The sequence below is a fragment of the Vulpes vulpes genome, chromosome 3 (genome assembly GCF_048418805.1).
Source record: "Vulpes vulpes isolate BD-2025 chromosome 3, VulVul3, whole genome shotgun sequence".
Lineage (NCBI taxonomy): Eukaryota > Metazoa > Chordata > Mammalia > Carnivora > Canidae > Vulpes > Vulpes vulpes.
This window is the reverse complement of record NC_132782.1, coordinates 93370639-93386371: the sequence shown is the minus strand read 5'-3', so window position 1 is coordinate 93386371 and position 15733 is coordinate 93370639. Positions and strand designations below refer to the sequence as shown.

The window sequence follows — 15733 nt, the reverse complement described above, 5'->3', positions numbered from 1 at the left end:
ACAGAGAGAGAGAGAGAGAGAGAGAGAGGCAGAAACACAGGCAGAGGGAGAAGCAGACTCCATGTTGGGAGCCCGATGTGGGACTCAATTCAGGGTCTCCAGGATCACGCCCTGGGCTGAAGGTGGCACTAAACCGCTGAGCCACCCAGGCTGCCCCCCATTTTGTTTTTAAAAAATACAATAAAAAGTACAAAGTAGTTACCGCTGTACTGTGGGATTATGGATAACTACTTTATATTTTTATCTTTTCCTAGTTTTTAAAATACTTATTTTTCACAACAAGCCTTTATTACTTTAAGAAATTTCAAACACATACCAAAAGAGCAAGAATATAATAAACCCCAAGTTAGCATCAATACAGGTCAACATCAATTATCAACACATGACCAACCTGCTTTTCCCTCTATCCCCAATGGATTATTTTATTTTTATTTATTTTTTTTATTTTTTTTAATTTTTATTTATGATAGTCACAGAGAGAGAGAGAGGCAGAGACATAGGCAGAGGGAGAAGCAGGCTCCATGCACCAGGAGCCCAACATGGGATTCGATCCTGGGTCTCCAGGATCGCGCCCTGGGCCAAAGGCAGGCGCCAAACCGCTGCGCCACCCAGGGATCCCCCCAGTGGATTATTTTAAAGCAAATCCGAGATGTCGTATCATTTCATCTAATAAATACTTCAGTTTTTCATCTCTAAAATAGGGCCATTTAAAAACAAACTCATGAAAACACTGTCATATCTAAAACATTAACAATACAAATGACTTTTTTAACCAGAAAACAAATGTTTTAAGAAAATGAGATAAAAGGGAGAAAAAAAAGAATACAGATATGCACAATGACATTAACTACCTAACCAGCTTATGTGACCTGGTCTCACTGAAGAGGTTGGGCTGCATGGCTGCCCCTTCAGGTCACAGGAAAAACTGGCAAAATTTTTTATTTCTAGTTATCAATGTTTCTGGGGTTTACCTGTTGAGAACTGCTTCCTTGTCTCCCAGACGGCTTTTAATTTTACTTGTCAGATAGTCCAAAAAGAGCGTCCAGATATCCAAACAAGAGAAGTAACCTTCATGAGTAGGCTATGATGCAAAAGAAATCCAGACAATGAGATTACTTAATGCGACTCCTCCTTAGAAACACACCCACCAGTGTTTATTTCCACCAGAATGGTACAACCATAAGCCTAGATTCCCTCTGCTTCCAGGTAACCACAACTGGTGTCTTTTAGATGGTCTTCATGACTGGGCCCTGGTGATCCTAACAAGACAAGGGTGCCATGGAACAAACACATCATTAGGCAAGACAACCAAATTACAAAATAAGCAGAGCAGACGCCAATCTTTAAATCTGAGATTGACTGGGGTGTGGGGGGAGGGACCCTCAAAGATGATCCAATTCAAATCTGTTCTAAGAGAAAAAGAAACTCAGATCCAGAGACACAATCTATTCAAGGTCAGGAATAGGAGCAGGTCCTTCTACCCCCAACCAATGCTCTTCCCAATACATACCCTTACAAAACCAAAAACAAGCTCCAATGGCTCCAAAGGTGACAAGTTCACCTATCTGAAGGTTAAGAAAGTAACAGCTGCAGTGTTCCTACAGAGCAGACTGAAAATGAGCTTCAGTCTGGCCCTCAGGCATCAAATCCTCTGCAGAAGCAGAGGTAGTCCAACAGACTAATTGCAAGCTCTAAACAGATGTTGATAAAGACAAAGTAAAGAGAGAAGAGCAAGTCTTTGTAGGATCCTAATGCTCTGATTTCTCAAGAGCCTTGAGATTCTATTTCATGCAAAATCCAGACACTATATTCTCCAAAATCTAGTCCTTCTTGCACATATTCTATTTCAATTTGTGACCCTCAATCCCTTCTATATTCACTCAACTTCTTGCTACCTCTGAGAGCTCTTTGGTTTTGTGATTACTTCACTGAACCACATGTCTGGTGGCAGGACCAGACAGGAAAAGAAACAATGCCATCATCTTCTGGGATCAGTTTCCTTCCATTTCAGATCCACTAGGAAATCCAGAGGCTTTTGAGGGCATATATGGGATTTACGCATTGGGTGGTAGCATGAGATGGGAGTTCTGAACCCAGGCTGAGTCTGAGACAGAAAAACTAACTTATTCAGGAGCAGACTAGGAGAGTCCAACCTCAAAACCCCCAGGGTCGCCCTGGAACTGTAATGCACAGCTCAGTAAGGACCACTGACAGGACCGTCCTCAAGAAAACAAAATGACCATTTCCTGTCTCCACTTCATCCTTTGCAAAACCCACGATATCCAGGACATGAAATGAGCCAGAATAAGGAGAAAAAACAATAAGCCATGTGGAAATAATATGGGTAGCTTATAGACAGGCACTCAACTTGCACAGCCAGGAGATGGAATCTTTACTAGCTGCAGCTTGCTGAGTTTCCTGTAGGTCAATCACTCAGTTGTCCCTCCTTGGTTTGAGAACACCCACCTTCCCCCCTCCATAGAACATAACTGATCAGATGCATATGGAAGTGCTTTTGGTAAAAGTCACTACACAAACCCAGGGCTTATGGTTATGTCAAAGTACTTTACCGTTACACACATCCTCTCCATGCCTTTGAATTGAGGATATATCACGTGGCTCAAGACCTGAAAATAAGGTGGGCAGATCCACCCTCTGCAGGACCTGAAACTTCTTCCTATCTGCAGGGCCCGCTGTGAGGCCTTGTGTGCTGCCTACAATCTCACCTTTGACAACTGCTGTGGATACAGATCATTAAGGTCACACAGATGACCTCCAAAAGCTGCACTTTTGCAGTCATCCAATGTTCAGAACCCTCACAGACCCATTTTAAAAATGTACCTATACTCAGATTTATTTTTCATGCTGAAGGGCTAACTAATCACTAAAGATCCAGACAAGTTTCTTCAAGAAGGGTAGTGATACCACCCTTCTCTCTCCAAGCACTTTACAGTGGTTATCTGCATTGGTCTATTTGATCTTCATAATAGCCCTGGAAAGTAGACAGGTGTTTTTCTTCTTCCCATTTTACAGATAAAGACAACAAAGCTCAGAAGCAAAGTTACCTGCTCAAGGTGATGAGATAAGGAACAGAAAGAGAACTAGAACATGGAACTTAAGACTCCTGGTCCAGAGCCCTCGCCCCCATGCTACACTACCCCAGGCACTGTTTTAAGAAGGACAGGCAGGTGTGGGGTGGGGGGTGAAAAATGCAAGACCAAGAAGGCCCTGCTGACGATATGCTAAGAGAAGGAGCAGGAAGATGGAAATAAGACAGAAATCAGATGCTTCTAGGGACACCTCAGCAAGGAAAGCAACGGTGGAGGCAAATATCTGCTCAGCCTAAGGGGCTAGAGACACTGCAGCAAGATGCTTTGGTTAAAAAAAAAAAAAAAAAAAAAATTGTAGGAAAGGAAATGAGAGAGGAAAGAATCACAGAAAGATACTAACGTCATCTTTGTCTCATTACTATTCTTTCAATATACGATGACCAGTACTAAAATTTCTTATGAATTTTCTTTAAGTCATTTCTATACCCAGCATAGGGCTCCCCAAACTCATGACCCTGAGATTAAGTGTCAGACAGCAGATGCTCTACTGCAGAGCTAGCTAGGCACCTCTCTATGAATTTCAGAAACAAAAGGCAGAAACACTTGAGTATACTCCTAACCCTTTAGACAAGAGGAAAGAACATTTTCCCACTTCATAGATAATTAAACTGTAATAAAATAAGATCACACAGCTAATGAATAGATGAGAACTTAAAGCTGAGAGCACTTCATTTCTTATTCTTAAATCTTACCCCAAAGAACTCGCTCCTGATCCTGGAGTGCACCCTGCCACCTTTTTTCAACTCTGCCTCTCCAGTAAGGGGCAGCCCAGCCTACAGCAAACTGCACAGAGCACCTTCCAGCTTCCTGCTCCTCTACCGGATGCTCAAATCCGCTTCAGCCTGGACCTCAAAGGACACTGACTCCCACAGTAAGAGCCTGCGCCTAGTAAGCAAGGTTCACATACAGCAGACCAAGAGAGTACAAAGGAGCTTGGCTAACAGTGAACTCAGGTAATGGAGGAAGAAAGAAGCTTGTTTGCTTCATGACCAGACCCATTTCTTTTCCCAGTATATAAATGCAACACATATAAATATATAAAACTGACACTAAAGTTCAATGGAAAACGAACATATACGATTCTAGAGAGGGGACCACAGAAGATGACCACTGGGCCAGATTGTGAAGATGCCCACCACAATCTTCTTAGGTGAGGAAACTAAATCTAAGGAAATTAAGAAGACTCGTCCAAGGGCACAAGCCTCAAAGAAATAACCAGAGCTCAAACACTGAACTGTTTGTTGGGTCCAGGTCCAAAGAAGTAGGCATAAGACCTACATACTTTAAAACTTGTATTTAGCTTTTTTCTATACCGCACATAAAAGACAGATAGAAAACTTTACATAGAGCAAAATGGCAAAATATTTTCATTCCATTTTTCCACATAAACTCCTTCTTCCTGACCGCACCACTTGCTCCTCATCTCTTTCATTTCTGCTACAGACTCTTAAGTATCTACCAAATCCTTTCCTCCTGGTCCCTTTGCATCCATTTCTTTGGATCCATCTCACAACACTCCCACCTTGAATGCTTCTCTCCTATCTCCTCACCCTCCCACTTCTCAACACCTCTTCCATTCCTTCTTAGGTCTGGTGAGCTCAGCATGCTGCCCTTCCTGCTCCACACCCACTGGCCCCATCAGACATCTTGACACTTCCTCAGCCCTGGTCCTCCTCCACCTGCACCCTCCCTGCTGCCCCCAGGAACAGTTCACCCATACCCACTGGGGGCACTACTTTTATGTGCCCTGAGAGAAAACCTAGCTCACCACCAAAACCTCGCTCTAAATTCCCAACCACATACACACACCCCTGCTAGCCTAGGCCCATGTCTCTCTTCCAGCTTCATTAAGCTACAATGTTAGTGGTTTAAACCACCTAAACAGTCTACTTATAAAATCACATGCCCTAACTGACTCAGTAATCATCCCTAGGATACACCAACAGAAAAAGCTACATAGGTACACCCAAATGCATGTACAAGAATGTCTACTGCAACACCATTCATGATCACCGAAAACCAAAAGCTGCCCAAATCAAAAGTGGAATGGATTTGCAGATAATGACTTATTATAAGCAATGAGGGCAAACCACTGCCACACACAACACAGATGAATCTCACAAACTGACGCTGAATGAAAAGGGCAGACAAAACAAATACTGGATACTTCCATTTAGAAAAGTTCTCAAACAGGCAAAACTAATCTGGGATCTTAAAGGCAGGGTTGGGGTTACATACTGAGAGAAGGGAAGAAGTGATTGGGAAAGGACACAGGGGGGTGCTGGCACTAAGTCCTATTTCTTGATTAAGGCGGTGGTGACATGGATTTATTCATTTTGGGAAAATTCACCAAGCTATCCATGTATAACTTGTGTGCTTCTCTGTATATGTGTGATACTTCAATAAAAACCTTACTCTATGGGACGCCTGGGTGGCTCAGTGGTTCGGTACCTGCCTTCAGCTCAGGTCATGATCCTGGGGTCTGGGACTGAGTCCTGCATCAGGCTCCCTGCGAGGAGCCTGCTTCTCCCTCTGCCTGTGTCTCTGCCTCTCAGTCTGTGTCTCATGAATAAAAAATTAAATCTTTAAAATAAAAAACTTATTCTAAAAACACTCACAAAAGGAGGAGCTCTGAATAATGTAAAGAATATTGTACACTTGAAACTAATGTAACACAGTGCATTAATTATAGTGGAATTAAAAATAAATCTCACACATACACACACAAATGCATAAGGGATAGGGCATGATAGAAATGTCTAAAACCAAATTGTGATAATGGTTGCACAAGTCTATTAACTGAGTATCAATGGTTGCACAAGTCTATTAACTGAGTATCACTGGATTATACAATTACAATGGGTGAAGTTCATAAGATGTAAATTTCAATTTCACTTCAATAAAGCTTTTAAAAAATATGTGTGTGTGTGTGTGTGTGTGTGTATAAAAGACATTGAGTCAAACTCAATTAAGGCATGGACTTTGCTTGTGAGGGTTATATGCCTAGCCCCTGATATACAAGATGAGCTCAAAAAGTATCTGTCGAGTGCAGGTAAAAATCGGATCCACCAAAACTTAACTCTCGAGAGCTTCACTACTTAACATCCTTATCGGAAGTTTTAACAACAGTTACAGAATAGAACGAAAGTTTATTTCCATCTCTTGCTTCTCCAACAAAACAGTGGTTAAGTACACAGACTCTGTGAGTTCAAGTCCTGGCCCCATCACTTACTGACTATATGACCCTGAGCAAGGGACTCCCTGTGCCTCGGTTTATCTGGAAAATGGAGATAGTTAATAATACCCACCTCCAACGGCTGTTGTAAAGGAGACACATGTTCATCTTCACAAAGTAAGCACTATCTAAATGTTTGGGAGGTAAAGAAGCTCTTTCCCCTGAAAACGAGAGAGTAGACTTCTTGCGGGAGGAAAGGATGGGCAGTTCTGGTGTTTTACCTGATGAAATGTGTACTTGAACAAAAGCGTCAAGAACTCCACCACGGGAAACTGGGAGTAGGACTCGATTCTTCTCAGGTGAACACTCACAAAGAGCCGGAGGAAGTCAGTAAACTTCTCGATGTAGCTAGTAAGACAAGAAGACAAGGGGTGACAATCTGAAACCCAGCCATCTCCTTAGAAAAGAACTCAAATTCAAACCAAATTTCTTTCAGTACAGAACTACATAGATTTAAAATATAGTTTCAGTTAAAAATATAAAGGCCTGCAACAATTACCTACAGGTCAGGCAACCCTTCATTCCATTACCACCTGAAACATAGCAGAAAAGCAACTTTAATCCTCAGACACTATCTCGTAAGGCATCTTATAAACTAGTGCTCTCAGAGTTTCTAACTCCTTCATGTTATGACCCCATTCAAGTGAAAGGAAATGGTACTAAAAAGTTGATGGGCAGAGCATGTGCATCATTTCAATGTGGCAAGTCTGGGAGGCTTTGCTATGAGGCCAAAATATTAAAATGAATGTGCTAAGAACAAAAACAAAACAAGGCTAGACCAAAGACATGGCATCCAGGTAAGGCATATGCAGGCTTGCAACCTAATGCTCTTTCTTCCCACCCCCTTACTCCACCCCCTAGCTCCTGGTGCTAATTAAACATAAGTACATCCTGGTCAACTCTGAAAGTGATTGCAAAAATAAGGGAGGAGGGCTGCCCAGGCTGGACAGGCCTCGGGGACAATTTAGTCTGGTGCTTCATTGGACAGATGAGGCCCAATGAGATAAAGTGACCCGCCTGAGGTCGCTGGGCCAGCTCACAGCAGAATGGGACCCCCCCATCCACTCCCACGCCAGTGCTCTTTCCTTTAACAGCACAGTGACTCCCCAATTCATGTGTATTCCCAGTATCATTTCCCAGAGGAGAGTGAGTCCCAGCTGCAAGGATAAGAGACTGCTGTTACTAAACACAAAGCACATCATCACTCTCACATTTCAGAAACTGTCATTATAAGCCCCTCGATACCAAAAGGTGATTAGAAAATGAGATGGACATACCTCCATAAATCACATTTCGGAGACCAATAAACAATATAAAGACTCACTACAGGCCTTAGTCAAAAATTAAATCATAGTTACAGGCAACTCTGAAACTCACCACTGCAAAAAGCTTTTTTAAACGCAAGGATTATGCAATAATAAAAGGGGAGAAAAAGACTACTACTCAGAAGAGCAAATTGGCCCATAAATAAAATGTCCTGCATTGTTCCTGAGACCTAGCACCCTGGAGGCAGCCAACCCAGCTATCTGGCCTCTGCACAGCTAGCTAACACATATGTGTAAGCATTTGTGCAGTTAAAAAAAAAAAAAAAAAGAAAAAAAAACAGAAACAAAAACATTAATTTGCTTGATAAGGAGAATGGCCGTCTCTGTGGATCATGGGACCAAGTACTTGAAACATAGTAAGGCATTCAAATTGCCTGTTTTTAGAGTCAAGTGTGAGACTTCTCTCTGATGCCTCAGATCATGAATACTCAAGAGCAGGAACTCCTCATTCCTTGCTCCACGTATCACATGATCTTCAGCCGTGGCTATTCTGAGCCATCGCCCACTTTACTGCTCTTTGGGAAGACACCCTCAAATCTCTGCCACCCATAAAACAAAGAAGAAGTCTTGGGTAAATGCCACACTGCCTCGATTTTACTTTCATCTCCAACCCAATTTTTTAAGCAGACAAACAATGGCTGTTTGGTAGCTGAAAATCTAGATTTTATTTCACCTCATTTTCTTTCCCTTGCCCACCTTCTGGTACAGGTGCTAATGAGCAGTGGAAGGTGTGAAACAGGCACTAGAGGGAGAATGACAGGAGCAGAGGCCCTGGGTCAAAAGCTCCTAAACAACTGAGAATGGACTTAGCTGTTTAGAATTAGTGGTCAGGGGCTCAAGAGCCAGGAAGCAAGCACACAGTACTATTTAGGTCACCTTTCTGCTTCTGGGCACCTCTCAGCTTTCTCAGGGCAAGAGGAAGCATAGGATTGAAATATAAAACCAAAAGCACAAGGGTTACACGTAACAAAAACAGTACATTGATAACTGGTGACAATTATTTCTTTACCACCCGAACATAAGCCGTCATGAACATTGTGCTACATGTCAAACTCAAAGCCCAGGTACCTGACGCTCCGTACAAGCAGCTGAACTTTTCTTTTTAACATATGAAAATATGGCCTTTCTTAACCCAAAGCTAGAAAGGATATAAAACTGTGTGTTTGCATACCAATGCCTTTGAATTCATACAGAAAGCGATTACAAAATAATGGAAAATAAAACCAACATATCACTATACGAGATTATGAGCTCTTTTGTGATTATACAAAGAAAATTTCACACAAAGCTTGTTTACAATGAACCAAACCAAAAAAATCTTTGTATCCACATTTTCAACTTCAGAAAACCCTTAATAAAACTGCTATATTTAAAAAAGCACTAAAACAGTCTTTAAGCACTTGACTTTATATTCTGTTACTTACTCTAAGGAAAAGGAAAATGCCTTAAATCGGTGTAGCTTAATAACAAAAAACAAGCCACGAAAGATGGATTAAAATATTAACAACATTTGCTGCCTGACAATCGATAAATATCTTCTAACTCAATACAATTTATCCACCTGGAAGTTTCTGAACAGTCAACATGATGCTTTTAATTTTCCCTCTTGCTGTTACACAGCAGTGGCATCACATCAATGAAAGCTGTGGGACAAATAATGACATCATCCAGAGGAAGACCGGAAGACCACGCCTCAGCGTACTGTGATGGAGTCATCTTTTTGAGTACTTCAGAAAGAAAAGTGAGGTCATTTTTGGCTCCAAGCAAGGGGAGGTAACAAAGAAACCCAAGTGTGTGCCACATTCATACGTGCCCTTTTCCACATCTCTTTTCTTTTGATGGAAGTGTGCCATCCGTGCAAAGCTCATGGTAATAACATTCCTATACACTGCACGATGTTCACTTGGGAAAAGTCAAGTAGTAAAAACTGACAGGCAATATCAAGTGAAAAGGGGGATGGGAGCTCCTGTACCTCCAAGGCCTCCTCTCACGTTCCTGGCTACGCACGAGCAGCAGACTCGGCTCCTGCGCCACCTCAGACCTGCAGGCGAATCGTGAGGATGGGGTGGGGGAGAGGGCGGAAGGGAGGACAGGAGGCAGAGAGGGGGAAAGACAACACACCTACACAATTCACAGGCATGTTCCCAGCTTGACTCATCCCTCTAGCCACCCTAGCCCTTCCAGCTACGCTCAGACTTACTGGTCCACACCTACCTGTCCATTCCTTGTCAGGAGCCCCAAACTCTGAAACCAAAGAGGATTACAGACACTATGCGACACCGCATGATAAACAGTCACGGCCCCTTCTCAGAACACAGCCGATTCCACATCTGTTTTCATTACCTCTCATCGAGTTCTTCCAGCCTGCTCTTCACCGTGTGGGCATTGTTATCCTTGGTGATTTTCTGCAGGAGGTAGAAAGTCTGCTGGAACATACGTAGTAAATACTCCTCGAATTCCATAGGCACACAGTTCTTGGACATGAGTTCATTGATGCAGGACATGGCCAGGACCCCAAGCCGGCCGCGCTCCTGACCCAACACACAGTTCTGGCTGCTGCCGTTAACTGATGCCATCTTTCTGGCCCGGATGTCACAGCCAAAGCGCGCAAAGTGGAAGATGGTGGTTAGGAGGGATGGGGTGATGCTGGCAGACAGAGGAATCCAACTGAAGAGATGGGCCAGGCACTCCAAGGCCAGGGAACAGATATACTCACTCTCCGCATCAAGGATGGGGATTGGCTGATTCAACAGTTTGGCTGAACTAGGACTCTGCAACAGGTTACTCAGTAAGTCACCTGGAAATACAAAAAGCCTTTAACACACGCTATCAAGTCTCTTACAAATAAGTTTACCTACAACAGAGAGAAAGCCAAAGCCATCTTTCATTAAGCTCCCTACTAAAGGGATCTGTAGAAATGTAAAATAATGCCACTCACACCTCTCAGTGCTCAGTAAGTTTGTTTGCTTTGGGTAATGTATTTTTCATGAGAACATATCATTTGTTTACATGTAGAGTTCATGACAGCTTTTAAATGAATCAACGTAAATAAATGCTCTCAGTGTTAACAGATGTAACTCACAAAGCTCTTTGAGGACTTCAATAATCTTTAAGAGTAAAGGGGTCCTGGGTAATAAGGTGGGCAAAAATGGGTGAAGGGGATCAAAAGTACAAACTTCCAGTTATAAGAAGTCCTGGGGATGTCATGTACAGTGTGGGGACTTACAGTTAGTCAACAATACTGTACTGTATATTTGAAAGTTGCTGGGGGAGTTAATTTTGAAAGTTCTCAACAGTAAGAAAAAAAATGTTAACTGGGGATCCCTGGGTGGTGCAGCGGTTTGGCGCCTGCCTTTGGCCCAGGGCGCGATCCTGGAGACTCGGGATCGAATCCCACGTCAGGCTCCCGGTGCATGGAGCCTGCTTCTCCCTCTGCCTATGTCTCTGCCTCTCTCTCTCTCTCACTGTGTGCCTATCATAAATAAATAAAATTAAAAAAAAAAAAGAAAAATTAAAAAAAAAATGTTAACTGTGTAGTAATGGATGTTGCGATCGCAACTTTCTGTTATGATCAGTTTGCTTTATTTATTTACTTACTTATTTAAGATTTTATTTATTTATTCATAAGAGACACACAGAGAGCGAGAGAGAAAGAGAGAGAGGCAGAGGGAGAAGCAGGCTCCATGCAGAGAGCCTGACGTGGGACTCGATCCCAGATCTCAAGGATCAGGCCCTGAGCTGAAGGCGACGCTAGAACAATGAGCCACCCGGGCTGCCCTAGTTTGCAATATTTAACATTTATCAAATCATTATGTGGTATACCTGAAACTGACAATGTTACATGTTAATTATATTTCAATTTAAAAAGAAGAAGAAGAAAGGGAGACTAAAGGGAGACTAAAACTCTGAGAACTACAGAGCTGCTCAAAGTTAGGTCTGTGAATCTGCACCATCAGCACAGTCTGGGAGCTTGTCAGAAATACAAATTATCGGGCCCCACCCCACATGTACTGTGGTAGATCCTGGAGGGGTGTCACCCAGAAACCTGTTTTTACACATTTTCCAAGAGGTGATTCTTAATTGTTTTTCAGTGGTTTTTAAGTTTTTATTTAAATCACCCTGTGCTCATCACAAGTGCCCTCCTTACTCCCCAACCCCTATTTCTCCCATTCCCCAGCCATGGTTTATCTCTTTTTTCCTTTCCTCATTTGTTCTGCTTCTGAAATGCCACATAGGAGTGAAATCACATGGTATTTATCCATTTCTGACAGACTTATTTCACTTACAATAATACCCTCTAGCTCTATCCATGTCTTTGCAAATGGCAAGATTTCATTCTTTTTGATGGCTGAATAGTACTCCATTGCATGCGATATACATACACACACACACACACACACACCCCACATTTTTATTCATTCATCAACTTGATAGACTCCCATATCTTGGCTATTGTAAATAATGTTGCTATAAACATAGGACTGCGTTATCCCTTTTGTTATCCCTTTGAATTCGTGTTTTTGTATTCTTTGGGTAAATATTCAGTTATGTGATTGCTGGATCATGGGGTAGTTCTATTTTTAACTTTCTAAGGAACCTCCAACATGCTTAATTTCTGAGAAGCATCAGACTCAAAGAAATCATGCAAATGAAATGGGATTGCAAAAAGCTATAAAAAGATTTTAGAGAGGATATAAGACAAATATTCAAAACTATAACAAGAAAACATTCCTGAAATAAAAGGTATATATACAAAAGAAAGGGGTTTATTCTGCCCCCAAGAAGTGATAAAGACTAATCAATACTAAGACTTTTTAGGAATAAGGAAGAGATGTAGGTATAACAAGCACATACACAAAGGAGAAAACACCCAATTCAGACTTCCCCATAGTAATACAAGAAGCCAGACAATAGTGATACTGTGTCCACAAGTGGTGGGACAGGGAATGATTTAACTCAAAGCTCTCCTTGGAGTAACAAGGGAAGGGAACATTTTCCCAAACACAGAAACTCAAGTAATACACTGCCTACAAACTCTTTTCAGATTTTATCCATTTGAGAGACAGCGAGCATGCACATGAATGGGAGAGGAGCAGAGGGAGAGGGACAAGCAAACTCCCTGCTTGGGAGCGGGAGCAGGGAGCCCAACATGGGGCCCATTCCCGGGACCCTGAGATCATCACCTGAGCCAAAGGCAGACACCCAACTGACTGCCACCCAGATGTCCCATTCCACAAACTCTTCTTGAGGAAACTGCATAGAGAAACCAAATAAAGCAATAAATAAAAATGCAGAATTAAGGAATGGAGCAGCTGTGCAAGGGGACTAGAGCAAGCACTGAATTAAATGTAGAATCAAGACTAAATATATGTAGGAACCACAGAGGGTGTGCTAGCTAACTTTTTTTTATACAAGCAAGAAGTCTCAAAATAATATGGGCTAGAATTAAAACACGTAGTAAGAAACTGGTTTTCCTCTTTTTTTCTTAATCCTAGAGGTTATCTTTTACAAACTAATATTCCCTGTGGAAAAAGTATCTCAAGGTCAGCAATTCCTACTGTTTTTAAAACCTCCCATTAAATTCAAGTAAAACTATAATTTGTTTTTATTAAAAAGAAAACTGAGGGCACCTGGCTGGCTCAGTCAGAAGAGTATTAGACTCTTGTTCTAGATAGGGTCAAGATAAATTTTAAAAAAACGTTAAAATGTAGGATGACACTTTTTGTCTTTTTATTTAGCTTAACCTCACTGCAACTACATATAACGAGGAGTCTAGAATGCTGTAATTTCTGAATGGTGGAATATTGGCTAAATTTTTATACTGTATTTTGTGCTTTATAGCAACAGTTCTCAAACATTTTGGTCCCAGAACCCTTTGTACTCTTAAAAATTACTGAGGATGCCAAAGAACTTTTTAAAAAGATTTTATTTATTTATTTGAGAGAGAGAGAAAGGGAGCACAAGTAGCAGGGAAGGGCAGAGGGAGAAGCAGGCTCCCCACTGAGCACAGAGCCCAGCCTGGAGGCTCTGTCCCAGGACCCTGGGATCATGACCCAAATCAAAGGTAGCCGCTTAACTGACTGAGCTACCCAGGTGCCCAGCGAAAGAACTTTCACTTACGCAGGTTATGTCTATTAATATTCATCACATAGAAATTAAAACTGAAGTTTCAAATATTTTAAATACTCATTTAATAATAAATGCCTGACATGTAAGCATAAAATATTTTTAAATGAAGAAACTATTTTGCTGCCAAAAAAATAAGTGAGAAGAGTAGCACTGTACATTTTTGGAAATCTCTATAACGTCTGGCTCAAAAGAAGATAGACTCTCTCATCTGCTTCAATCTGTTGCAATATGCTGTTTTCGCTGAAGTATATGAAGAAAACAGCTTCACACAAATATGCAACTGATAAAGACTAAAGTGTTTCTGTGGCCTTTCTAGGTGATTAGAGCTGTTCTTTAATATATAAAAATTTTACTGGGATCCCTGGGTGGTGCAGGGGTTTGGCGCCTGCTTTTGGCCCAGGGCGCGATCCTGGAGACCCGGGATCAAATCCCACGTCAGGCTCCCGGTGCATGGAGCCTGCTTCTCCCTCTGCCTGTGTCTCTGCCTGTGTCTCTGCCTCTCTCTCTCTCTCTCTCTCTGTCTCTCTCTGTGTGACTATCATAAATAAATAAAAATTTATAAAAAAAAAAATTTTACTAGTAGTAATTTCTTAAAGGTTAATTGCAATGTGGGATCTGAATGAGTTTTATTTAGTATACTCATGAGAGAAGGAGTAAAAATGACAAATAACATCTTAGTACTTTTATGAACGTGTATTTGACCTTTGGGACCCCTGAAAGGGCTCCCAGATCTATTGAGAACTCCCGCCTTACACTAATGCAGGATGAATATGAACAGATTAGTTAACCTTTCTCAGCCTCATCTCCTTAGCCATTAAAACGAGGATCTTGTAATTTATTAATAAGGGGTTTAATTTCTACTGTTAAAAGTAGATTAAAAAGTTGTCCCTACAAATACCCACCATTTGCTTCAATGTGGATGGAACTGGAGGGTATTATGCTGAGTGAAATAAGTCAATCGGAGAAGGACAAACAGTGTATGTTCTCATTCATTTGGGGAATATGAATAATAGTGAAAGGGAATATAAAGGAAGGGAAAAGAAATGTTGGGAAATATCAGGAAGGGAGACAGAACATAAAGACTCCTAACTCGGGGAAACGAACTAGGGGTGGTGGAAGGGGAGGAGGGCGGGTGTTGGAGGGGAATGGGTGATGGGCACTGAGGTGGACACTTGACGGGATGAGCACTGGGTGTTTTTCTGTATGTTGGTAAATTGAACACCAATAAAAGTTAATTGAATTGTACAACTAAAAAAAAAAAAAAAAAAAGTTGTCCCTAGGGATCATATCTTGTATGGTGTTCACTGGTTTCTATTCTGAAAGAGCTGCATTTTTTTTTTTAAGATTTCATTTATTTGAGATAAAGGAAGAGAAAGAGCACTGAAGGGGCAGAGGGAGAGAATCTTCAAGCAGACTTCCCACTGAGCACAGAACCCAAAATGGGACTCAATCCCACCACCGAGGAGATCATGACCTGAGCCAAATCAGACGCTTAAATGACTGACCCACCCAGGCACCTGGAAATAGCTGCATTTAATACTAGTTGAAACTCATCATGATCTCAGCAACCCATGCTGATAATCAGAAGACCTAGTTTCAAAGAATTATGCAAGAAGGATGTTCAAGTACAATCTATAAATATTTATCCAGTTCGTTACTGGATTAATAAGGCTATTTTCTGAATTGCTGCCATGGCTGTTCACTTGAGTCTGTATGTACAACTTTCTCTCATTCAATGACAGTAACTGTTTCTGGTATCGCTTTTCTCATTGTTCAAGGACCAGTGGCCATTTATGGAAGGTGCTGGAGTCAGAGGAAATCACCACTCTCCAACTAGAAGAATTTTGGAGGTGGATAATTAAGCAGGATCAAATGGAGGCTTTAGCAAAGGAGGAACCATCAGACACCTTGTCAGTATGATCTTCTATTAAACC

At 41.7% G+C, this 15733-nt stretch overlaps 1 protein-coding gene across 5 annotated transcripts in view; it reads right to left on the bottom strand.

Moving 5' to 3' along the window:
* The window catches only part of XPO6 (exportin 6), a 104315-nt gene that overhangs the window by 39309 nt on the left and 49273 nt on the right, over positions 1-15733 (bottom strand). For all 5 annotated transcript variants that reach the window (XM_072753603.1, XM_026011066.2, XM_026011069.2 and 2 more), the window contains 3 exons: positions 10014-10467; positions 6567-6693; positions 972-1081 (listed from right to left, as the gene is read on the bottom strand). In XM_072753603.1, the coding sequence (XP_072609704.1) occupies positions 972-1081; positions 6567-6693; positions 10014-10467 (691 nt within the window). The remainder of the gene's footprint in view (positions 1-971; positions 1082-6566; positions 6694-10013; positions 10468-15733) is intronic.